This window comes from Aedes aegypti, chromosome 3 (genome assembly GCF_002204515.2).
Source record: "Aedes aegypti strain LVP_AGWG chromosome 3, AaegL5.0 Primary Assembly, whole genome shotgun sequence".
NCBI classification, from domain to species: domain Eukaryota; kingdom Metazoa; phylum Arthropoda; class Insecta; order Diptera; family Culicidae; genus Aedes; species Aedes aegypti.
The window spans coordinates 342,603,303-342,630,833 of NC_035109.1; the positions used below are offsets into that span (position 1 = coordinate 342,603,303).

Sequence of the window (27,531 nt, forward strand, 5' to 3'; positions counted from 1 at the left end):
TAAGAAATCGGATTTTTTTGCTTATCAGCTTTAAGAGGCTAGAATTTCACATTGATCTTGCCCTTTCGTTCAACTGATCCAACGTTTAAAACTTCATCTTGTTTTATAACTCTGAAAAAATTCTAATTAAAACCTAATTAGAAAGGTAATTTTATTTCCTGATTTTAGTCTCTTTTTAAATCTTTGTTTTTCATTCGAGATCTATGTGATTTTGTTCAAAATATCATCTTGGAAATATATAACGGAAAAATATATTATTAATACGTTTACTCTTTTTCCATAAAAGAGACATTTAGTATCAAATAAAGTTCAGTCGATTTAGGACAATTTTTAGATTTTGATCTACCTCTATATCTGTTCACAAATATTATCGAAACAAGCATTGTAAAGTTATGTAAATCCTATACGACTTCTACCTCTTAGGGGCGGTCCATTTATTACGTAAGGCAATTTTCGGGATTTTTCGACCCCCTCTCCCCCCATGATAAGATTTTTTGTATGAAAATTAAAAATAAATTGTATGCCGCGTAAGAAATCTCAATACGAACAAAAAATTATAACAAGAATGAGAATAGGTCACAGTAAACTAACACACCTATTAACACCATATCAAGATGCACCTCGATGTGCAAAATGTAACAATTTGTTAACTATAGAACAAATATTGTTAACACTTCAGTCGTCGCACTGTTGTATTTTGTACAACACCGCTGAAACAACTTCACTTCTGGTTCACAACAGCAGCGTGGTGGTTCTGACGGTGGCAAACCGCGCGACGACTGGAAGGTTAAAATGTAAACCTCAGGAAGTTTAAGAAATATTAAAAAAAAAAAAAACGATGTTAATGCAAAGGAGAAACTAGTAAAATTTGTTAAGGCATTATGTATAATCAAATTGTTGTAAAAATATGTAATTATAGCCAGACGCGAATGACCGATAGTGGTTAAAGCGTCTCTAATAAAAAATAAATAAAAGAAAAAAGAAGAGGCCGTGGCCCCTTCAAGTCTGATGGCTATTTACACCTATGACTAGGGTAAAGATGGTAAAGTTAATGTTCAATTATGTATTAAATGTTAATAAATAATAATTGAAATGTTCAATAAAATAGTAGTAGAATATTATATTGAAGAACACATTTTGTCAGTACACCTTCATCAAAGGGTACCGGTCGAATTTTGGCCCATTAAGGAAGTGTTTTTGGTTTTTTGCCCAATTTTTTTTTTTAGTTAGACACTACACGTTAATGCTTCCAGTGGGCAATTTGCCCTTTGAAGGAAGCACCACACTAGACAATGGACTAGCATGCAACGCCCAGTGGCACAGTCGGAAAACATTCCTCTCGAAAAGTTTTTCGGTCTGAGGCGGGAATCGAACCCACACTCCCTAGCACAATGCGGCTAAGTGCCTTGGTGACACTAACCGCACGGCTACGAAGCCCATAAATTTATCAATGAACATGCCAAAATGCGCAGACAAACTTCCTCTATGAGAAAGGAATAATCACATGATCATACAAAGCAAAAAACACGTCAAAAATAATTCAATTATGAAGCACTGTTTCCCATCATTTTGGAACATTCAAAATATTTTGGATCTTCAAAGTATATATTTTGGACCTCCAGCATTTACATTCGATTAGAGACAAATTCTGAGAAACTGGTTGTATAATATGCTTGCGCATAGTTCAGTCAACCGATTTACAATAGAAAACCGTAAGAATTTTACGCTTCTAGTTAAAAAATTTCAAATTTTTAACAGCTTCGATTACGGTGTGTAACATGTTGTAGAGTAAGGTGGGGCAAAAGTTCGATCTTCGTGGTATAATCAAAATTTCCAGAAAAACAATAGCAGTAGAAACAAAACAAATACCATACAGTGAACCTTCAACATGTTGGCTATAATTTTGCTGAACAAACTTGTGTCAAAATATTTACCCAATTTTAGTTGTAACAGTTTAAAAATGGATTGTCGAAAACGAACTTTTGCCCCACCGGTGGGGCAAGAGTTCGAATCCAGTGTGGGGCAAAAGTTTGCTGGCTAAATCCCAAAATATTGATATTTTTATGACAGGCATACTTTATACCAGCCATACACACTAAATTTTCATCAAAAAATTGCCCAAAAACATGTTTAATTGTAATATACCTAAAAATAGCAGTTTTCGAAAAACTAAGTGTTATGTAAAATTTTGGTGACACGATGAGGCAAATTTCGCAAAAATTGAAGATAATATAGGGGTTTCAGGCAATTTGAAAATTTGTCCGTGAGTTTATACATGGGTCGAACTTTTGTGCCGCTGATTCGAACTTTTGCCCCACTATGAGCCAAAAATTGTTTCCAAACATTTAGACAAAAACTAATACATCTCAAAGCATCTTTATGATAAGCCTAGAAACGCCCTCACATAAAATATTGAAAAACATTTTATCTTTATTTGGTTCCATACAATGAAAGTTTGAACAAAAATAACAATATTCACGTCGAAAAACAACAAATAGCCATAACTTTTCCAAATCTCAATCGATTTTTATGATATTTGGAGTGAAAGTCTTTTACTTGAATAGCATTTGAACCACCATAGTATCTATAAGTTCTGTTTTGATCTGAGCTAGAAATCTTGAAAAAAAAACTCTTGCACCACTCGAACTTTTGCCCCACTTTACTCTAACGGTTTCATTAAATTCAGTTAAAATATAGACAAACGGTTAAATCAATTGCAGTTAAAATATAGACATTTTCTATGCACAAAGATTGATGTAAGTGTCCTATCTATTCAAATAACATGCGAACTGAGTGGGCCTTTAGATTTAAACTGGGAGATTCGATACAAAATGGCCCAGAGGGTCCAAAATTTGCTGCAAAATGAACTTCTGAACAAAAACCAGTTTGGTTTCCTGCCAAAGAAGAGTACTGAAACTGCTTCGTTAGAACTTTTGAACTTTATAGTGAAAGGGTTAGATGACGGAGAATATGGTGGATGTATTTTTATAGATTTACGTAAAGCTTTCGACTGTATTTCCCATGAACTTCTAATAGCTAAATTAAGTCTCTATGGTTTTACGCCTTCAGCAGTGAGTTTACTAAAATCATACCTAGCGAATAGAAAGCAGCAATGTCAAGTCAATGGAGTACTTAGTGAACCCTTGTTAATAAAGTCTGGTGTACCTCAAGGGTCAATCATAGGGCCCATACTATTTAACATTTTCATTAACGATTTATTCAATATACCATTAAAAGGAAAATTACAGTGTTATGCGGACGACGCTGTTCTTAAGTATAGAGCAAAAGATTTAGAAACGTTACAAAGTATGATGCAACACGATCTTCAGTTACTTCCCAGCTGGTTCTCGGCAAATAAAATGCAAATTAACAATAAAAAAACGAATTTCATAATATTTTCTCTAAAAACTTCAAATGTATATTTGGACTTGTACATTAATAATGAGCGTCTTTCTCAGGTCACTGAGGTAGACTATTTAGGTTTGGCAATTGACAAGAATTTGAACTGGAAAAGTCACATAACATTAGTAAAGAATAAAATAACTCCTTTTATATTTGCTCTAAGAAGGGTTAGAGGTTGTCTAAGCACAAAGAGTTGCTGGCAATTGTATAATGCATTCATATTACCTCACTTGTCTTATATGAATACAGTTTGGGGATCAGCTGCAGCAAGTCACTTAAACGTTTTGAAAGTTCTACAAAACAGGGTTATTAAAACAATTCGAAAGCTTCCACTTCTCTTTCCAAGTGCAAGTTTATACTCACCAGAAGTTTTGCCTTTAAATTTGCTGCACAAATACAATTGTTTAATTCTGGTGTTTAAAATCAAATATAAATTGGTAGAATCGAATATTCGTCTTATTGAATTTCATGATTTGCATTCTCATAGCACAAGAGCAAGACAAAACTTTTATGTTTCAAGGCCACGTACAGAATTAGCTCTTAAACATTTTTTCTACTCCGGAATAACTCAGTTTAATGCGCTTCCTAATCATTTAAAATTAGAATTAAATTTATCATCTTATAAAAAGAAATTGAAAAAGTATCTATTTGAGAATAATTGAGATATCCATATTGAATTATTGAAATGTAATGAATTAATGTTAGTATTAAGTAGAAAATAAGAAACATTGTTAGATTATAAGCTTGCTCCCTCGAAATATTTTACTTTTCGAGTGGGTGGACACAGTTAATTATGTAACTTCTACAGCTGCGTTGTTAAATAAAGCAAAAAAAAAAAAAAAAAAAAAAAAAAAAAAAAAAAAAAAAAAAAAATACCATGACCCCACAGTTATGGATCAAATAGAGTGGAGTCCAACCTATAAAATTCAATAAAATAACATGAAAAAACTTAAAATTGTAATTTAAAAGCACGAACTGAATCGTTTCAAATTAGAACTTCGGTTAGTAAACTATTTTGAGTGTGATATTTACATTAAATTGCATAAAAATAAAAAATTGTAGAGTAAAGTGGGGCAGAAGTTTCTTTTTAAGATTTCTAGCTCAAATAAAATCAAAACTTAGAAATGTCATAGTGGTTCGAATGCTATTTAAGTAAGAGACTTTCACTCCAAATATCATAAAAATCGATTGAGATTTGGAAAAGTTCTGGCTATTTGTTGTTTTTCGACGTAAATATTGTAATATTTGGTCAAACTTTCGATGCATGGAACCAAATGAAGATAAAATATTTTTCAATATTTTATGTAAGGGCTTTTTTAGGCATCATAAGGATGCTTTGACGTGTATTAGTTTTTCCATAAATAGTTGGAATCAATTTTTGGCCCATAGCGGGGAAAAAGTTCGAATCTGCGGGGCAAAAGTTCGATCCATGTATAAACCCACGGAAAATTTTTCAAGTTTCCTGAAATCTACACATTATCTTCAAATTTAGTGAAATTTGCCTGATCGTGCGAAAAATGTCACAAAAATTTTACATTTTCACTTAGTTTTGCGAAAAACTGCTATTTTTTGGGTGTATTATAAATAACCCTGTTTTGGGCATTTTTTGATGAAAATTTAGTGTGTATTTTTCGGCAAACATAAGTTTACGGCTGGTGTAAAGTATGCCTGGCATAAAAGTATTGATATTTTGTGTTTTAGCCAACGAACTTTTGCCCCACTCTAGATTCGAACTTTTGCCCCACCGGTGGGGCAAAAGTTCGTTTAATACAATCAATTTTGAAACTGTTATAACTTGTTACGTTTAGGTTAGTTTGTTTATCGTAACAAAATTAAGATTGTAAAGACAAAACTCAATTCCTTGTAAAACCTACGAAATTAGAATTAGTCGCCACGCACGCCTACATGAAAAAACATTTATTGCTATGCTGCACCATAATAACAACGGAAAACGGAGGATATCATTCGTTCCGTGTATATCGCTTTCGAACAACAACCGCCTATTCAAAATACCGGCCGCTAAAAGCCTTTTCAAATCAGCGGTACGAACCAGCCCTGCCAAGCGGAGAAAGCGAGAACCTCGAAAACGTCACTATCCACGGCAAGTGACAGCTGCAGGACTCTATCGAAGGCTCTGCCACGTCATCGCCATTCGTCCAGTTCGCTCGATCGCGTTGGTCGCGACATCGCGTGTGAAATAGGAATCATCCTCTGGCCACAACCGGAAACCAACCGAGGACACGGGCCTACGATCCAGTCGGTAAGCCAATCAGAACCTGCTCAAGAATGTGCAATAATCAGATTCCCGTTCTGCAGACGTGAGACTCGGGATTGTCACACCACGAGGCCGGCAGTAGACGCCAGAGCCGCCATTTTGCCGGACTGCGATTTCACCGGGTCTAGCACTAAGTTGACCGTGCGGCCAATTGGAGGACGAGAGTAGGCTATCACTACGGTCACCAAACGCTTCCATCGCGCCAGGAAGTAGACCGTGCGCCGTTCACGATACGGGAGAAATCGTACCCTGTAATCCTGGAAACGGGAGCAGGGAACTCGCCAGTGCACCAGATAGTGTCCTGGATGGGAGGAGCGGAGACCCGGAGTTCGACGACCAAAAATCGGTTCGGCGCGGAGTTAAGGCTTACGGCCACCATCAGGCGCAACGGGGTATCATTTGGAGAGCACTGGGAGTGGCAGCTGGTCCAGAAGGATCTAGTCGGTGAGTACGAGTTAAACACAAAGAGAAGTGACCCCTTAGCGAGAGTCGGCAATCACTGCCGGGAACGGCACGAAGCAAAAACCCCTGAAAGGGTAGGTCACAACGCAATCCGTAACGCCAGCACAACCTAACCGGTCGTGGACAGGGTTTTTGTTTTTGATTTCCAGTTTCATCATTCCGCTCGCTGCAGCCAGTCGACCGGGAATTCACTAACGACACGACGCGCCAAGGCCTCTCGGACGGCCGGTAGTCGATTGAGGAAGCATCGCCGAGAATTGCCCATCGGCGAATGACGGCAGCGAGAATCGGTGAAGAGTCGAGGACCAGTCGGACCGCCCCGGTCGGAGCGAATCCAGGAGCGTGAATTGAACGCGGGTGCGGGTGCGATCGAATGAAGGCACCGAGGAATGAGGTACAGAGGCGTGGCGGCTGGTAGGAAGGGGCGCCCCATGAAGTAGTAAGTAAGAAAACAAGAATGCAAGTAGAAGTTTAAGAGAAAAGGTAGTAGGAGAAGGAATGTAGGCAGTAGAAGAGAGGAAATGGGTGAGTGAACCCAAAATATATGTATTAAATTGAGTTTTGGCACTTTTTTTTTTTAATTTCTTTATTAGTATTATTCCAAACATTACATTCATTTCTTATATCTAGGTGTTCTGTGTTATTAGACAACACTATCATCCTAATTTGGTAAAACAAATTTAAGATTTAATTAACATTTTGTTAACAACATATTACATTTCATTTGCCGTAACAGTTCAGATTTTTTACAGGTGAGTTGATTTCACCTGCTTATAAGAGAAAAAAAAAAGCTTTGAATATACTTAACCTAACTTAACCTAAACATATAACGCATTAATCGTGGCAATAGAAGATTGTAACGATTTTTGCCTGAAATTATTGATTATTTTATTTGTCATTTGTTCCAATGTTTCAACATTGGATATTCTATGTAACTCATTGGTACTATACCAGGGAGGAAGTCTCAGAATCATTTTCAAAATTTTATTTTGAATTCTCTGCAGAGCTTTCTTCCTGGTATTACAACAGCTAGTCCATATTGGTACAGCATACAACATGGCTGGCCTGAAAATTTGTTTGAATATCAAAAGCTTGTTCTTAAGACAAAGTTTTGATTTTCTATTAATAAGGGGATAGAGACATTTTACATATTTATTACATTTGGCTTGAATGCCCTCAATGTGATTTTTGAAAGTTAAATTCTTATCTAGCATGAGCCCTAGATACTTAACTTCATCTGACCAATTTATTGGAACCCCTCTCATCGTGACAACATGTCTACTTGAAGGTTTCAAATAAAGAGCTTTTGGTTTATGTGGGAATATTATTAGTTGAGTTTTGGAAGCATTCGGAGAAATCTTCCATTTTTGCAAGTATGAAGAAAAAATATCCAAACTTTTTTGCAATCGACTACAGATGACACGCAGGCTTCGTCCTTTTTCGGAGAGGCCTGTGTCATCCGCAAACAAAGATTTTTGACATCCCTGAGGTAACTCAGGTAAGTCAGATGTGAAAATATTGTATAATATTGGTCCCAAAATGCTGCCTTGAGGAACACCAGCTCTTACAGGAAGTCTTTCAGATCTGGAGTTCTGATAATTAACCTGAAGTGTACGATTTGACAGATAACTTTGAATTATTCTAACAATGTATGTTGGAAAATTAAAGTTTTTTTTAATTTTACAATCAAACCTTCATGCCAAACACTGTCGAATGCTTTTTCTATGTCTAGAAGAGCAAGACCAGTAGAATAGCCTTCAGATTTGTTGGAACGGATCAAATTTGTTACACGTAAAAGTTGATGAGTGGTCGAATGTCCATGGCGGAATCCGAACTGTTCATTGGCAAAAATTGAATTTTCGTTGATGTGGGCCATCATTCTGTTCAAAATAACCTTTTCAAAAAGTTTACTGATGGAGGAAAGCAAACTGATTGGACGATAGCTAGAAGCTTCTGCAGGATTTTTGTCTGGTTTTAAAATTGGAACAACCTTAGCATTTTTCCATTTGTCAGGAAAATATGCTAATTGAAAACATTTGTTAAATATATCAACTAGAAATGATAAGCTACTTTCTGGAAGTTTCTTGATGAGGATGTAGAAAATTCCATCATCGCCAGGAGCTTTCATGTTTTTGAATTTTTTAATAATAGTTCTCACTTCTTCCAAATCAGTCTCCCAGGCATTTTCGAAAACGTTCTCTTGATTGAGAATATTTTCGAACTCCTGAGTAACTTCATTTTCAATTGGACTAGTAAGTCCTAAATTGAAATTGTGCGCACTTTCAAACTGCATAGCAAGTTTTTGAGCTTTTTCGCAGTTAGTTAGTAATAATTTGTTTTCCTCTTTCAATGCCGGTATTGGCTTCTGAGGTTTTTTCAAGATTTTAGATAATTTCCAAAAGGGCTTAGAGCCAGGGTCCAATTGAGAAATTTTATTTTCAAAATTTTTGTTTCTTAATTGAGCAAAACGTTTCTTGATTTCTTTCTGCAAATCCTGCCATATAATTTTCATAGCAGGATCGCGAGTGCGTTGAAATTGCCTTCTCCTCACGTTTTTAAGACGGATCAAGAGTTTAAGATCATCGTCTATAATCACGGATTCAAATTTTACTTCACATTTTGGAATTGCAATGCTCCGGGCTTCAACAATGGAATTTGTTAAAGTTTCAAGAGCATTGTCAATATCAAGTTTAGTTTCTAAAGAAATGTTAACATCAAGATTAGAGTCAACATACGTTTTATATATATTCCAGTCGGCTCGTAAATAATTGAAAGTGGAGCTGATAGGATTGAGAATCGCTTCTTGGGATATTTGAAATGTAACAGGGACATGATCAGAATCAAAATCAGCATGAGTAATCAGTTGGCTACAAAGATGACTAGAATCGGTTAAGACCAAATCAATCGTAGATGGATTTCTAGAAGAGGAAAAACATGTAGGGCTATCAGGGTATTTAATTGAGAAATATCCTGAAGAGCACTCATCAAATAAAATTCTGCCGTTGGAATTACTTTGAGAATTATTCCATGACCTATGTTTGGCATTGAAGTCACCAATGACAACAAATTTTGACTTATTGCGAGTCAATTTACGCAAGTCAGTTTGGAGCAAATTAACTTGCTGTCCAGAGCATTGAAAAGGCAAATAGGCAGCTATGAAAGTGTATTTACCAAACTGTGTTTCAACAGAAACACCTAAAGTTTCAAAAACTTTAGTTTCAAATGATGAAAACAGTTGATGTTTTATACGCCTATGAATGATGATTGCAACTCCCCCGCATGCCCCATCAAGTCGATCATTACGATAAACAAAAAAGTTAGGATCTCTTTTGAGTTTAGATCCAGGTTTTAAATACGTTTCGGTAATAACTGCTATATGCACGTTATTAACCGTAAGAAAATTAAACAGCTCGTCCTCTTTACCATTCAGAGAACGAGCATTCCAATTTAAAATATTTAAATTATTATTTGGATCCATTAGAAAAACGTAATCCAATAACAATTTGATTTATAAATTTTACACCTACTTGGACTGCTTCAGTCATAGTGGTGGCTTTGAACATTGCATCAATCATTAGATTCAATTGTTCAGTTAGAAAATTAAAATCAGAGGCAGACATGTCATGTGATTTCCCATTGGAATTTTCGGTAGACGAAGAAGCGGAGTAGGAATTACCTGTGGCGGTAGGGTTTTTTTCCATTTGATTTGAAACAAGTAGAATGGGTACCCATGGATCAAACAGGGGAGGAGTTAGAATTTCCTGCTACGATATCGGCAAAGGATTTACCGTGGGTAGATACATTCAAAATTGAAAGATTCGAACGGCTACCCGACGGATTGAAATTAGTTTGTGAATGAGCATGATTATGATCTTCCTGATGGGTATGATTCATGATCAAGCGATCGTTAACTGAAAAATGAGCATTGTTCGATACTCTACCAGGCAAATTCCGGAAACGACCGTTATCGTAACGGATATTATCTTTCATCTGCCTGGCACGAGCCTCAATGACCCTTTTGCGTGAAGGACAATTCCAAAAATTGGACTTATGGTTAGCCCCGCAATTACAACATATGAATTTGGTGGTATCTTCCTTCACTGGACAGACGTCTTTGGCGTGAGAAGAACCTCCGCAAATCATGCATTTAGCATCCATGCGACAATTTTTTGTACCATGACCCCACTTTTGGCACCGACGGCACTGAGTGGGGTTCTGGTAATTTCCTCCAGGTTTCTGGAAATGTTCCCATGTCACACGGACATCAAACATAAGTTTTGCTTTTTCTAAAGCTTTAATATTATTTAGTTCTTTTTTTGTTAAAGTGAACTAAATAAAATTCTTGAGAAAGCCCTTTCCGAACAATTCCAGATTGGGTTCTCTTTTTCATAATGATTACTTGAACTGGGGAAAATCCAAGTAAATCATTTATTCCATTTTTGATCTCTTCAGGTGACTTATAGTCACTAGAGAGACCTTTCAAGACAACTTTGAACAAACGTTCAGTTTTGTCGTCATAAGTAAAAAAATTGTGCTTCTTCTCTTCAAGATGTCTGAGAAGAAGTTCACGATCTTCAAGAGTTTCCGGCAAAACGCGACAGTCTCCTTTCTTTGCGATTTGGAAGAAAACCTTGATTCCCCTAATGGAGTTCAAGATCTCCTGCCTAAGTCCTCCAAATTCGGAACAACTGACCACGATAGGCGGTACTCTTTGCTTCCTCGCTTGAATCAAAGAGCCTGGGCTAGAGGCTGCTTCGATTTGGTGTTCGGAAAATTTGTCTAGAGCATCGAACTGATTGCTCATTTCGATACAATTATTTATGTCACCCTTGGAAGAAACTTCGCATTCCGGGGAAGCGTCCTTTCTTCCATTCTTGCCACGTGTAGTGACAGTTTTAAAACCCACTTTTTTGGAAGGGAGTAGTGAATTCAGAGATTCACCCTTCCTTTTGTTTGTTGTTGATACCATGTTTAGTTAATAAACGAGAAAGACGTGACCTTCGAGAGGTTTTTTCCCAAGACGGTGTCCAAGAAGGATTACCACCGCTAGCTTTCGCCAACGGGTCCAACGAAAAATCAAAGGCACGGGTCCAAACAAGGATCGTAAAGGGATCAATAGTAGACAAAATAGCACTGAAAAGTACTGTTTTAGTAGCACTGAAAAGTACCGTTTTTTAATTTTAGCACTGAAAAGTACTGTTTGTGTAGCACTGAAAAGTACTGTTTTATTGCTTTAGGTAGTTTTTAAGAAAACTTCCAAGAGCAGAGAGAATTCGTGTACGCACAGCACGAAGGTACGATGCGCACTGATGAGTTTTGGCACTGTTTTTTGGATTTGTTGGTGCTGTGGCCCTCCAGTCTTTGTGTGATTCGCATTTCGGTGGTTTTCGCTCTACCTGCTACCGGAGAACTCGCAACAAACTAAAAATGGGTAAATATTTTGACACAAGTTTGTTCAGCAAAGTTATAGCCAATATGTTGAAGGTTCGCTGTATGGTATTTGTTTTGTTTCATCTGCTTTTATTTTCCTGGAAACTTTGATTATACCACTAAGGTCGAACTTTTGCCCCACCTTACTCTATAGGTTTCTTAACACCATATTATGGATCAATTTTCATATTATGGATCAAAGTATGACATATTACGGTTCAGTACGCAAAATCAAGAGATTTTCAACTCAATGCATCTGTATTGCATGATTTGGCAAAAGCCAACAATGCGTCATATATTACTGCAAAAAAATAGCAGTGTTAGAGCTGGAAACAAGGGTAAAATACCATTTTTTGTGATACTGCTTTGTAGTAACTGAGACATGAATTGTTCTCGCTCCACACCAAGTTTTCCACCCATTTGTCTGCCTAAAAATTAAACTTACAGACCTTGATGTTTTATGAGTTTTATCCTCAGTGCTATTGTCTGAAAAAGTCAAATCCAATACTTAAAACGGCAGAAATCTACATTCTTTGGAAGTGATCCATAACCGTGGTAAACAATCATTTCCTGGCCCATATTATGGATCACTAGTCAGAAGTGCTAATATTCGGTATTTAGAATCAACAATCAAGAAAAATGTTTTCCAAAGATGAATTCATACTTAATCGAAGCGAACGAGCATGTTTTATGCTATTACATTTCAATTTTACCACCTGTAGGAGCTTATGAATGCTGACGGCACCTTTCTTAAAGAAAACGACCATATAATGATAGCTGTATGGTACCAACTAAACTTTTGTCAAAAGCACGGTTATTTTGCGGTTGAATGTTTGCTTATCATTACAAACGGTAGAAGACAAATATGGGAAAATATGTTTTACGTCAACGTTCATGTTTTGAGCAAGTTTTCCGATGATGAACGCCAAAGTGATCCGTAACTGCGTGGGCATGGTATATAGAGGTTCAAAACATATTGGTTACCCTACGCTGAACAAGTCTAAGACAACACACACAGAATGAGCCAAACATTGAAAAAAGGGCTAAGTATCGTCGATGGAGGTGACAATGGGTCTGGGGGGTGAGATTGGGTCAAAACGGAAAAATATGATTTATGAAATATTTCAGCTAATAGCGATGATATTACTAAAATTTATAGTTCATATGTTAGGCAACATTATTGCACATAATTAATCACAATATACATTTTTAGAAATAGTATTTTTGTTTAATATATCAACAAACTTGTATGTTGAAACTAGACAAAATTTACAACATTAAATTTCTCCTGTGCAAAGTATAACGAATGTGCTTTATTCTCTTTTGTTATATTAGTAGAAGGTTGAAAGTCATTTCAATACACCTCACACGTATTTTCCGAAATCTATTAGATTTTCCCACTAAAATTTCATTTTTTTTTCGGTATGGTGTCTAAAACATTAAAAATGGGAGTGAGATTGGGTCAAGGAAGAACGATGGTGAATGAAATCACAAGTACTTTTTCATCGTTTTACGGTGCCATGTGTACTCTTTCTTCATTAAGATGTGCTTATTCTTTCTAAATACAGCATCGCTGAAACATCAAACAAGTCTAGTTGAGGATTCCGTGCATTGAATAACTTTGCAACGCATTTTGACAACTTCGCAAACCAGCAACTGGTTTTCGTGCGCAACAACATTGTAATATATTATCAAATGGAGTTTTTTATTTAATTATTTATTTGTGTTTTTATATTATAGAAACAATTCACGGAAGTACAAATGAGTTGGATCGCTGAAATACCGGGAATATGACGTCAACATCTTCCTAAAATGTATTGATCGTGGAATGTCGCACCGAAATTTAACTTTCTCCAAAGGTTTAAAATAATCACTGTTTCTGTAAACCTTTGGGGAAACTGAATAGGTTTTATGGCAATGGGGACTTTGAAGACAATTTGAGGGGAAGAACAAGAACATTTGTGTAAACTTCACGATAAATGCTGGGTTTACATATTTTTTCTCATAGCTCTTCAATTCTTCAATTCTTGCTATTATCGTTCTTTAAAGTGGGTTTATCATACTTGTGAAACATCTTAGATGTCTTTCCGTCTTTTTTGCATCGTATTTCATCAATATGTTTCAGCTGTGAATGGTTTTGCAATCATATTCTCACAAACAAGTTATTTCAATTACAGTGACCCAATGTCACCCCCTCTATGGGGTGAGATTGGGCCATTTTTCATTCACTTATAGCGCCACAGTGAATAAATATTTTTCTATAATTTTTTGGACAGTTGTTAAAGTACCATCAAAGTACATACACACCAAATTTGAAGTTTATTGGAGTTAAATTGCGGAAGTTATTCAATAAATAAATACATATCCTTTTTTGACCCATTCTCACCCCCAACGACGGTACCTCACAAGGTACGCAAACAGGGAATTTTGAGGAGAAAAAAGAGAAAAAAGGAGGGATAGGAATACTAAGAGTTATACTGAATCGAATGAGTAGACAAACTCTTTCCATTTTGATTTCTCGAGGCAACTGGTTCATCAAAAGAAATACCATACGCCTCGTAAGATCAATTTAACCATTGACAGTACTAGAAATTCAAGTTACGGTATGACTCGAAAGAATATCCAATTATTCAAAGAAGTAAAAAAACGATCTAGGCCTAACATACCGCTTCCAACTAAAAATATCGATACCCTTTCGGTGTGTAGCAAATGATAGTGAGGCGTAACCTCTATCCGAAAACATTTCTACCAAATTTTGACTAATGATGGAAATCAAAAGCATGCTAACGTCCAGAGTGTAATCAAATTACCGGGGCAAGTGAGAAACCGGGGTAAGTGGGACATTCAGACACAGCTCATTTGTTATTAGATTTTCAAGAGGATAGTTTTCTTGAAAGTTGAAGCCATAGTAACAAGGAATGAATCAAGCGAAAAAAAGTTGGTTTTTATTTTCATGTGAAGTTGAAATTTCAACGCCAATATACATGGAAAACTGCGGCACGTTTAACATTTTGTGTTGTATCGAAATTAAATAATAGACCATTTCCGTGAAAAAATTTTATTGGCTTATATGCTTTCTGTCAATTTACTGAACAAACTTTCCTAAGGAACCGATATGTTTTGGAGCCTTTAACTGTAAGAAAACAATGAAAAACTTGCGGCACGTTAGTGCACCCCTCGGTCCCCTACAATTTGTTTCACCTCGAAAAAATGCAGACCCCTTTTTCCCCTATGGTTTTGCCACCACGTTGTGGTGAATTTACGATCAGCTGGCATGACCAGATGATTTTTGTTTATGTTTTCATTCATCATAATGGGCTCCGTTGCGGTTTCGCTCCCTCTTTCCTTCATGGCTCCCGAAGTCTCCGTAATCACCGCGGAAACCACCTTCGCCGCTTCGGCCGGTTATGACCGCACCCGGCGAACACTACACGGTTCTGTAACGCAAGGATTGTAGTCGACAGATGCCTGATCTCTCTGCTTTGTGCCGACGAGGATTGAAGGGATTGAATATGCCGGAAGATTCCCGTCTAGAGGCAGCAACAGCCGCTCAAAATTTACTTGCGCGGCTATTACTGCCTCAAGGCGGAAATCTTCCGGATCAACAGCCAACAGATAGATTAAGGTATTTGTCGGCATGAATAGTAAAAAATAGCCTCTAATAGAACTAGCGGTACCGTAACTGCTGGGTGGATGAGAGATTTGTTGTTAGTGGGTGGTTTTGAATTTTGAATCTGTGTTGAAAAAAAATATATTTTCCTAAAGGAAGACTTGAATCGGGCTGAAGTTGGAACTGTGATTCAGAACGGGTTGCGTCAGTTCCAACCTGGTTTAAAAACGTTTGTTTGAGTAGTTTCGGTGGCGCTCCTGTTTGGGGCGCCCTGATCACGGTCAGTTTGAGCGCGCACCTGATTTGACGTTTGCAAATGTAAACAAGCATCCCAATGCAGGGGTGGAATCGAAAAACTGTTGCGAAATCACCACGCTGATATCCATAGGGTTGAACAAACTGTGCCGCATCTCGAATTATTTTTCAAAATGTGGTGAATATCTATGTTTTCAAAAATTTGTAAGAAAATCAGGAGTGCATATGCACAAAATCTGAAAGCGTTAATATTCATTAAAAATGATTGTCTTTCGAAGAAAAATATAAAAACTGGGGGTTAGATCTGACGGAAATGGTCTATTGTGTCAAAAATAATATTATCTCCAGAAATCACAAGTTTTGAGTATTATTGAAATATTATTCTATATGGATCATTTATAGGTTATTCCGGGAAGGAAAGGGTCTGAGGTCAAAGGTAATGTCTGTGCATTTTGTACACCACTCGTTATAGTTGGTTGTCGGTAATGCGGCATCTCCACATTCCTTAGTTACCTTCTCAGGTATCAGGTTGAAGATTTCACCGTTTGTAAAAATAGTGCCAAGCCCCCTAGAGTTGCGTCGTTGAATTTGAAAAATATTTGTTTTTCGAAACTAAGCTGAATATTTTGTCCAAACTATCATTTTTTTTTTTCAGGCCCACTTGATCTAAATTTATTAAAATTTGTGTGCGGTACTAAACTGAGGCGAATCGTACAAATGTCGAAACATACATGGTTTCATCTTTGAGATATCATATCAATATCGATTGTTTTAAACGTTAAGTAAGTACACAGCCCACCGTACTATGGGTCACCTTGTCACGATTATTGGTCACTCTATTCTACATGTAATTCAGATGGAAAGGACCCATAACCGTGGGTGACCCGTGATAGTGCAACCACTGTTATCGCAAGGTTTGTTTTACGATTAATACTTTACTGCACATGCTGTACTTGTGAAAATTTTTCCCACTTTTCAATCAGCAGCGCAGAGTGCAACAAAAACAAATAAACAAGCAAGTAGGTATGTATAGAACGTCAACGCACCTTTATCGTGGCGTGATTCAGCATCTCCTGCCAGGCGTTATCGAACTGCCACTCGTGGGAGTTGCTCATGAACCGCTGCTCGGCCAGCGCCACCGTTTCCTTCGCTGCCGCATGGATCTCGTTTGCCCGCTGGTACTTGATCGCAGCCGCCTGACATTCCAGCTGGGCCGCTTTGGCCTTTTCCAATGCCTCATAATATGGCCGCGCCTTGTCGATGCAGCTGCCCAGTTTCTTGGACGATAGCTTCAGCCGCCGGGTGGATTCATTCATCAGAATCCGAAAGGTTGATTTTGCTTCCTGGGAAACGAGAAGAGAAGAGATGAAGATGAATATAATGGCTTTTGGTTGCTTTAATTGCAGCATCAATTAGAAACAAAGAACATTATAACTCGGTCGAACTGAGCAATTTCTGCTGTAATTATACCGCGAATGAACCATTTGATAGTGCAGGCATGTAGAAGACAGCACACGTTCGAGGTGGAACGAGGTCATTATTTATGCGTTTAGTGGTTACCGAGACTCATATTCTCAATTATTTGATTACGGTTTTTCCACTTGAGTTGAGCACCGTGCCACAGTTCTCTGAAGTGTGCCTATATACCCAATTATCAAACCTGAACCTATCCCAATTTTCCTCACTAAACGAGGTAATTACCGGGCCTAAGCCAAGCGCATCTTCAGCGATAACGGATTTACGTTGGGGGCCAGTCCAACCTATCGAAAATAACTTTCGCGACCAATCCCCATGACGTGATAATTCTGATCGTGACGCACGAGTACTCAATTTGTATCAGCTACAGTGTAGAATCTAAACAATTGAAACAACAGGTACCTATAGCTCACAGCCAAAGAAAACAATCAAGAGGTTTATTTTGGGATAATATACACAGCTAAAAATATGTTGTAAATTTCAGTTTATTTTCATTCACATATTTGGAGCATCAAAATAAACTGAAATGTCAACGACAAATCGCTGATTTTTCAATCGAATGCACTTTAAATTTGCACGATCATGTAACATTCAAGGATCTTTAGTTGAAAATTGAACGTGATGCTGTAACAATAGATGAAATTGATTTACGTTTACTATACTCTTCTGTTTACGCTACATTGAAATTTAAATATTTTTATCAGTGTATCATCAATTTTGCTTCAAAAAATGGTCTAGTTTCAAGATCTTGTTTATAAAGGTTTAACGGTGAGTAAAAAATGGTGTAATGCATTCGTAAAAACTTCTGAATTCTTAGCTAATGTTTAAAAAAACACTCAAGGTTTTTTTTTCAGTGAACACAAACTTCTATACGATAGGAGAAAAGAGTGCAAAAGTTGAGACTTTTATGCATATTAGATTACGTCAGCATGCAAAATGTTCGTAACGTAGGGTAACCTATTTAAATTGGGCCCCTTGAGTCATTTTCCAACAAAAAAGAAGACCAATTCAGTTTGCAAGTCATTTGGAAATAAAGGACTGTTTCACACTTGCCTCAGCCACTTGTGTGTAGAAATAGTTATTTATGCAACAAGTTGCAAAAAGATGATTTTTTCAGCACGAGTTGTACATTTGATTCCCGGTCGGTCGGTCGGTAAATTCAACGAGTGCTGGAAAAATCGACCAATCGATTAAGTTTTCAGCTTAACCGAATGTTTGGTTCTCCAGATCCGTGCTCTTGAAAATTTGAAGTTTGGCTTCGATGCATCTTCACCTTAAAGAACAAACATACTACATATTTCCAGAAAATCCATGCATAGTAACAACTCAGTATTTCTCAATCAGGTAGGCTGTGCAGTGACAAAATTTCACCCTTCCATGGATCAATGCACAAATTCATTATTTCACGTTTTAGCGGTGCCGTGTTATTTATGTGACCATGGAAACGTGTGAATATGGCACCGCTCAAACGTCAAATTCGTGCACTCGTGCATCGGTCCATTGCTGATTCTGTTCCCAAAGGTAAACCAATACAATACAGCCATATTTTACGTCATTCGCGTGCTGGATTGCATATCCATACAAGAACCGCCCCATGAAGCTATCATCTTATTTGATAGTGAACTCATAAATTCTACGTCAGCAAGATGATCCTATTTTAGTTCAAAATCCCTCACCGTTAACTAGCCTCTGATTCTACATTGGAATCTGCGATTCGCATTTTACTTAATTTGGTTCAGATGTAGATGTAGATTTAGAATCAAGTTGACTTAGCCATTGATATATTCAGAGCAATTCAATAAATGACGTATGGACGCAATTGCAATCCTATGTCAATTAGATAACTCCCAAAGCAGTACTGAAAAGGTCTACTTTTCGATACTGTTTTTAGTGCTAAAAAGTAGCACTTTTCAGCACTGTTTCTTTCGGTATGAAAAGTAGGCCGTCATTTTCTTAATTCTCTTATATGCAACTTATATGCAACGGAATACCAAAAAAATCGTTTGGATACAGTGTTATCAAATATACATACATATTTTCAGTTTTAAAACCAAACTACCTAAATTTTGCACTGAGCAACAAATTTTTCGCCGTAGTCCAAGATTGCTTGGGATTTTATATGGAAGATCTGGCTTTTCAACTTAAAAACGCTAGGTGTCATGATTGAGAAAACACCTTGGAGAGTTAAGTATTTTTGACTGTAAAATTATAATGAACACGATGGAATCAAAAATTTTGAAATAAGATAATACTCGTTCGACAAAAAATCGGTATTAAATTGTTATTATTGAAAATAACTAAATATGACAACATACGCTATGTCTAAACCAGCAGATTATGCAAATCGACCTCGGATTTTTTCCACTAGAGTTCAGTATTTGGGTTATGTTTTCATAATCGGAAGGATTTAAAATATTCCATCGGTGAAATTTTTCCACTTTTTAGTTATTTTTTTCATATGAAGACTATGAAAATCAATGAAAATCACGTTTTCCTACACATTTCAGCCCATACAAAATGTATGGGCAAAATTCCACCGATAGAATATTTAGAAACCTTCCGATTATGAAAATATAACCCAAATACCGAACTTTAGCGGAAAAAAATCCGAGGTACATTCGATTAGCATAATCTGCTGGTTTAGACATAGCGTATGTTGTCAATTGTAGTTATTTTCAATTATAACAATTTAAAACCGTTTCTTCGTCGAATGAGTATTATCTAATTTCAAAATGTTTGATTTCATCGTGTTCATTATAATTTTACAGCCGAACATACTTAACTCTCCAAGGTGTTTTGTCAATCATGACAAATGGCGTTTTTAAGTTGAAAAGCCCGATTTTCCATATAAAATCCCAAGCAATCTTGGATTACGGCGAAAAATTTGTTGCTCAGTGCCAAATTTAGGTAGTTTGGTTTTTTGTTTGTTGGTGGCTGACAGAGTAGAGGTACTAGGCACCAACTGATTTCGTTACCGAGTTTTCTCGCTGAACCGAACTCGTTATTTTGGCGCCTCTACCGCACATTCGGTGCTAAAAAACTTTTTTTCTGACAAATAATTGTCAAAGAAACCGTTTGGTTTTGGCAAATCAAAAAGTCATTTACAAAGCCTTGTCAATTAGTTATTCTAGTTGGACCGAGTAGGTTAACCCGTATAGGCCTGAGTGAAACCAAAAATTCTAAAACCCTCACCGCTCAGCGAATTCTTAATGGATTCAAATGATTTTTTGTCAGTATACTAGCACACATAACTACTTCCTAGAAATGGACAGAGGAACGCGGAAATATTTCTGTGGTCGGAGTTATTCCGGTGGATCACTGGGTCAGGTCGGGTACTCTGCGTTTGTGCCCCTGGAGGTAGGCAAATTTCAAGTCACAGATAATTTCCGGAATCGGTTATAATGTGGCCACTACATGATGGAATTTTAAGAAAATTGCATCAGTGTAAACCTTTTGAGAAACAATTGAATTGGATAACTATGAGTTTTGCATTTGATAAATCCTTAAAATGACCATTTTCGGGTCCCGGGGCGCCTTAAACTTAAGATAAAATGGCCAATTAGTATCTGAACATCTGTGCCAAGCTTGTGGGAACGCATTTCAGGTTACAATTATGTTTGATTTCAACTTTTCGAGAATTGAAACGGTTTAGTTTCCAACAAATCTATAGCCGGTTCTTCCGGGCATTACGTCCGAATGGCCACATCCGGTATATTTTAAACGGTGCAAAACTTTTCATTTATAATGTTGAATATCAGATCTTAATGATTTATGTCAATTAAAATGATTGTCATTGCAAATAAATAAAGGTAACTTGCCATGTCCTAAAAATAGCCCTTTTTTACCCGACTTGACCCAGTGACCCACCAGAAAAACTCAGGCCACAGAAATATTTCCGAGTTCCTCTGGCCACTTCTAGAAACTAGATATGCGTGCCAGTGGACTGATAAAAAATCGTTTGAATCTGTTAAGAACAGCCTCCTGACACCGCCCATACAACCCCATTGAAAAATAACGAGCAAACATATCTGGTTCCCACTGGGAAGTGGTTCCCACTGAAAGCTCAATGTTTGTAAACAAATAACCGTTTGAGGAATAACAATCGATGATGGCGAAACATTTTTCTTCGAAAAATTTCTTTTCCCGCATAACAACAGTCATTCTAACAAACAAACGGTTGTAAACTATTGGACCGCAGTACAGCAAGTCAATTTGGGTTGATGTGATTAGCTAAAAACACATTTTAGTATTGAAGGAAAAATTCCTTAATATGATATGGCCAATGTACGTTGTTGCTCTTGAGTTTGATGCTGACCACGAAAACATGGCTGCCTAGCACCGGGTTGGTTAAGAATTCTCTGAGCGGTGAAGGTTTAAGTATTTTTGTTTTCACTCAGGCCTATACGGGTTAATCAAGAGTTCATATCATCAAACGCTTAATCTAATATGTAGTGCACCACTAACATGAACTGAAACCACAACAGCAGTTGGCGTACTGCAATAGTGAAATTACATTCCACACTTACTAACGTATACAGTTAAGGCCAATGCCTCACCTTTCGAAAGGTCACGGTCTGCTTGGCCGTGCCCTACGTGTTGGGAAAGTGCTTATTCATAACGGCTGTTCTTGACAATCTTCTATTATAGTGGCACTGAATGGTACTAGAAGAAATGGATAATGCTTTTCCAAGAGCACATTTTCTCGTGTAACCACCAGTCTACCAATAACGTTCCAGACCAGAAATCCCATTACAACACCATCACCATAATTGTTCGGTCAGAGCTGAAAGCAGAACAGAAGCGTTAGGACTAGCAACGTAGAATTCATGAGAAGCGTGTGAAAATCTCATTTCCATAGCCGCAAGTCTGGATTCAACTACTCGTCGCGAACTTTTCCTACATTTTCCTTTCTACCATCAAGATGTGCATGTGTATAATCAGAGCTACCAGCAGCAGAGGTTATTATGGTTACATACAGCCCTTGAATAGGATGCCACTTATACTGTTGGTCTTGGCATGGACCTACCTGCTTCCTCCATCATCGTAGACGCCCTGCATGAAAAATGGTTGGTTAAGTAATCAGATTGCAATCTCCTTTTTTTCTCAGCACGGAACGTCTTGTAGCTTGCTGTTTGCTTCTACTACTGTGCTAAACAGCAGTCTACAAATCTTGATCACCGGAAGAAACGGATAATCAGTTCACATCTGATTTTCTCAAAATCTGTATGTCATTGAGTAACATCTTCTATGTAAAAATACCAGAATGACGGTAACAAAGATGTGAACAAATTTAGAATTTCCTTACTTTGGAAGGTTTGTTAGCGGCTACTTTTTTCTTTGCTTTGAAAATGTTTGTTTCGTGCAAGTTGGTTGGTTTCTTCTGCTGAAGGTCATCTAGAAAAGTATTCGTGGCGATGGGAATATATGATAACGGATTTTAATTACGTAACCATGACCAGTGCCGGAAAAGTTCGCATCACGAAGCAGCTCACGAGTGTATACCAACGCATAACAAACATCACAGACTCGGGATCTGGCTATGTGTGAGTAAGCCTGCACCCGTCTGCTCGGGAGAACATGTCAAAAGAAGTAGCAACAAGCTCGCGAGCGTTTACTCGCGAGTAACCGAGCAAGATGTGATTTATTATGGTTTTGACAGACAAATTAATTGTATAACCATCATATCGATAGTAAACTACTAGTTTGTAGTCAAAAGCCCTTGAAAACCATAAATCTCGGAGGGTAAGCAGCTTTTTTCCCAAAAGCACAATATGACTCTGAGCAACTCCGAACACGTTCGCGAATCACTTTTTGCTTCAGTTACTCGGGAGTCGACAGATGCGAGTAAGCCAGCGCTCTGACGCTCGGGAGCGTTTGGTTTTGTTTTTGTTCCAGTTCAGATGAAGCGTTCGTCACTTTCCATCACTGACCATGATCGCAAGCTACTCGTTTCTTCCCACGTTTTCACTGGGGTAGAAGTCGCTAAGTGTTATTCGAGCAGTCAAAATATTTGGGAGAGGTGAAACTTGAAGGTAGGGTGAGTTCTCGAGAATTTGGGAACATTAGAATGCAAATATTAAGAGTCTTTTTTGAAAATAACGACCAATCACTTCTCCGAAAGGGGGATCATAAACACGAAGACTATACAATAATGGTTGGTACCTCTTCTTCTGTAACATCGAAGAAAATTGCCATGAGAACTGGGTTTCAAGTTTTATGCTGACAATCGCAAAGTTATAACGAGCTGTTGTTTCCACCTCAACTGTAGTGCAGCATGTTATCTTGAACTTTGCTTAATTAGTGCTCGGTTTCCAGCCTACTGGTAATACCTAGTTAGTCTCGCCATTTAGTAATAAAAATAGATATGAAACGAGAATTATTCGAAAATCAGGCTACTGTAAATGGCTAGTAAATGTTAAAATTCCAATTTATACAGCAGTTATAATGTCCCTGATCAAAATAACAAGTTTTTTTTTACAAAGGAGAAATCTGCACTAAAACTTGCCCATGTTCTGAATTTGAATTGTACAGAAGACACAGATACTACTGACGAATTCCATTCAGAAAATGTGTAAAAAAAAATAAAATCGTGCTCACCCATCTTCAATTTAGATTAAATTTTACATATGTTCCCAGTGTGGTAAAATAGGTGAATCGATAATTTTGACTCAAAAACAACTTTTGAAAATGCGCTACCAGTTTTTAGATGTAATTTATTTGAAAAAAGTTAATTCCAAAGCTATTGATTTAAGAGAAAAATGTTCTATGAAGAAGTTGTAATAAATGTAATAATTTGGACTACGAGAAAAATATAAACACTGAAAAAATATTAAATTTTTTATCATGAAAAATTTAAAAATTAAATTTCAAATTACACAAAAACCCCATTTTTAATATTTTTTATATGTTTACCATAGAATCGTTAGAGGGAATAGATGCTTGGGACAAAATTTCATTATACAAATTTTTTTTATCAAAAAAGCTTTTCCAAGAACAAATTTCGGTTGATTTTTGGTTGAAAATTTTGGTTTTTATAAAAATAAATACGTGTTGATGATACAATTAGATCCTTCAAATTATTCTAAACCATAATGATTATCATGATCACTTCTCTTGATGTATCAATTTTCGAGTTGTTTCAAGTTTATACATACAAATATTTATTAATTAATAAAATAGGCCATTTCTATTTGTATATCACGTTTCTGCGTCAAGAAAAATAAACCAATAGAGAAATACAGTCTATACTCTCGAAAACCTATTGTGTTTGACGGAGAATCGCGAATAACAAATGAAAATGAGCTATTTTATTATTTAATGATGCATTTTTGCATCATAATTGAAATTACTCGAAAATGGATACTTCTAGAGAGTTTATCATATTGATCATAATGGTTAAGAATTATTTCAAGAATCTTTATTTTTTTCAACACGTATTTGTTTTGACAAAAATAAAACAATATTTTGAAAATCGAATGAAAGTTGTTCTTAGAAAAACTTTTTATTTAAAATTTCTTCATAATGAAACATTATTCCAAACATTTGTTTACTATCAAAATTCAAAGGTAAAAAATTGAAAAATTCTTAAAATAGGTTTGCTGTGCTGTGCTGCGAGTGCTGTGACTGACCGAGTTGGCATGGAATTTGTCTAATATTGCCCTCAAATCCTTTTCTCCCCGAAATCACTTTTCGGCCATACTATACCTAGGATAAGAAACCTGTTTTGGTTGGTCGAAACCTCTTGCGCTCTGGGGATGCGTCCTGGAAGCGAACCTTTCTTCGGGAAGTAATTTTGGGTGAATTAGTGCTTTGTTCTGTTGTCCATTGAAATGTTTGTGATAAATGTTTCGAAGATACATATGCTTTAAAATCTTTCTGAATTTTGATATTTGACATTTAACGAAACATTGTCTAGAAATCGATTACGGTCGTTTTCACATGAAAATGTTCGATAATAAATATTTAACCGTCCAATGTTTCAGATATTAGATTAGATATTCAACGGAATGCATCACTTCTATAGCTGAAGGGCAGTTTCCAAATCATCCATAAAGTTTTATTTTTTTGCAATCTACGATGATTGACACACGGTCTTCGTCTTTTGATAGAAATGTTACAAGCAAAAAATTCAGATCCTGAGGCAAACAAGGTATTTTTGATGTGAAAATATTACACAATATTGGCCCCTATTTTTAGCAATTACTATCATGCACAACGTAAAAGCACTTCAGCGAAATGCATCAAATCAAGCATGGCATTTAGGTTAAAAACTCTAAAATTGCTAACCCAACCAGAGCTCACTGAAGCATTAAAATACAACCAATCAGTAGTCGATGAAGCCGTGCATCGATCCTTCACTCTTCATCGATTATAACATCGATAAAAGGTGCAATAACACTCCACGCTTGTGCCTGCTGGCAGTACCCGGTTCCACTTTAATCATATCTTTTCGCAGGGAAGTTGTTCACCAAATCATTACAAGCGGACACCGTGTAACAGATTCACTGACGCGAGAATTGCATGTGAAACAGCTCTTTCTTTTTAACGGCTTCCTTTTTTCTTCGACTCAACGATGGAAAAGTTTTCCTCTTTTAAATTCTTCCATCACTATACCAACCCGTATCGTTTAGTGAAAGAACGAAAGCCGCCAGGCAAATTACGATCGTGCTATGTTGAAAAACAATTCCATTGCATTTAAATGGCCCACTCAAGCCCCTTTGGCTAAGCCTGAAGAGTCTGCAAACTCCGACTTGTGTGGCTCATACAATTTAAATAGCTTCATAGCTATGTGGCAGGTTGAAAGAATTCTTCCAGCTGCAAATTAAATGCAAAAAAATTGCTGTACAGTAATTCGGGGCAAAATATCGCACGGGGAAAAAGGTTGGTGGGTATTGTTCTGCACACGAGACAGAAATATTGGCAACACTGTTTGAGTTTGACATTTTACTAGGTCAGTTGCTCACAGATATAATCATAAACAATTGCATCAAAGTACTACAAAGTTATAAATAAAGTTGTATTTTGAGTTGTTTTGATTCAACCTTGAAAAATAAGAATTTTGGATGAGAAAAATTGAATTTACCATACAAACCGGAGGTCAAATGCTTTTAGTTCAACAGAAATCTTCTGATACAAGTTAGGTGCGAACCCTTACCCCGCATTACTCTACAACTGCCAGGCCTCCACCTTGTTAGGTATACCTATGGTAGAAATGCCACACAATCGCATGAAAGGCCGCGCCGTTAAAGCTGAGTGAAGATTCGCTGGCGTGGAAAGCGATTTTTTTCACCTAGGTATCTTCCTTTTGCGCACGGTGCGTCTGAAACCGTTATTAACGAAAAGAAATTTCCAAAAATTTGGAACTCATTTTTTGATAGCATCATTATGGCCCAAGTAAAAATGTGGTAAATGTCAAAACATAAAAAGCAGTTTTCTCCTTTTAAACAAACAAATTTGAGAAAATAAGAACACAGTTTTTTTATTTGCCAATTAAAACAGCTATGTGGTCTTATTTTCTTCGATTTATTTATTTAAAAGGAGAAAACTGCTTTTTCAGTTTTGACATTTGTTTTATTTTTACTTGGGCCTTAACCATCTTCTCCGTGAATTCTCGTGGTTTGAAGATTTTGGGCTATTCTGGAAGGCATATTCACATGCTTCAAAATATTCCCAAACAGTGCATCATTATCAAATTGTAATCCTCTGAAATTTGAAATCATTTTTAGGATTCAGAAGTAACAGTGGGACACGAAAGAGAATCACAATATTTTTCCAAACAAATACATATTTTTATATTTTTGTATTTTTTTTTTTTTTTTTTGGGCATTATAAATGCTGCCTGGGAAAATTTCATTTGATAAAATAATGTTTTACATTGAAATTTTTGATTCTAGAAAATGAATTCTTATCTAGCCAACACAGATACTAATACTATTGTGATGTATTGGAACTTAAGTTAAGTAATGATGTAATGATTTTTTTTGTTTTCAAAATCCGTCGATGTGGTGAGTTTAAGTACATTGTATCCAAGATGTTCCACAAGAATTTTTGTTTAAAAATTTTTCTTTGGCTTTGCTAGGAAACGCTTTTAAAATCGACCACGGCTGAAAACGGATTTTTAGTTTCTATTCAAATGTAATGTACTTAAGTTTATAATTCCTAATAAATTAAGTGATAGTCTGATCATTTATCGTATCGACAATGATAAATAAATTTTTTGCAGATTTGTATTGTACGTACTTTATGACCTAGCACAAATTTCGTACAACAAAGTCGCTCAGATATAAAGCGATTTGTGCAAAACTGATAAGAGGAGCTTCCAGAAATGTAACACCATCAACAAACAGGTGGCTAATCTCGAAATGGCAGTATGGTAAAGTCATACCCATACTTTCTGGGACACCCTATATTTATCATCATTTTCATAAAAATTTAGATCACATGTATATGCCTTCGTTCGATAACATAAAAAATACAAATAAAAATGCATGTAAAATTGTCCCTCGGCATTCAACAACTATAAAATTTAAGCAGGTTATTTACCGAAAGACAACATAACTTGAGTATTATAAACTATTGGACCTATCCTTGAGATATATTTAACACGCTTTTCATCATTGCA

The 27,531-nt window shown here is 36.6% G+C and overlaps 1 protein-coding gene across 2 annotated transcripts in view; it reads right to left on the reverse strand.

Annotated features, from left to right (window-relative positions):
- LOC5579102 (SH3 domain-binding protein 5 homolog) overlaps nt 1-27,531 on the reverse strand; it is a 78,403-nt gene that overhangs the window by 23,841 nt on the left and 27,031 nt on the right. For both annotated transcript variants that reach the window (XM_001657247.2, XM_021854548.1), the window contains exon 3: nt 16,481-16,777. In XM_001657247.2, coding sequence (XP_001657297.2) covers nt 16,481-16,777 — 297 coding nt within the window. The remainder of the gene's footprint in view (nt 1-16,480; nt 16,778-27,531) is intronic.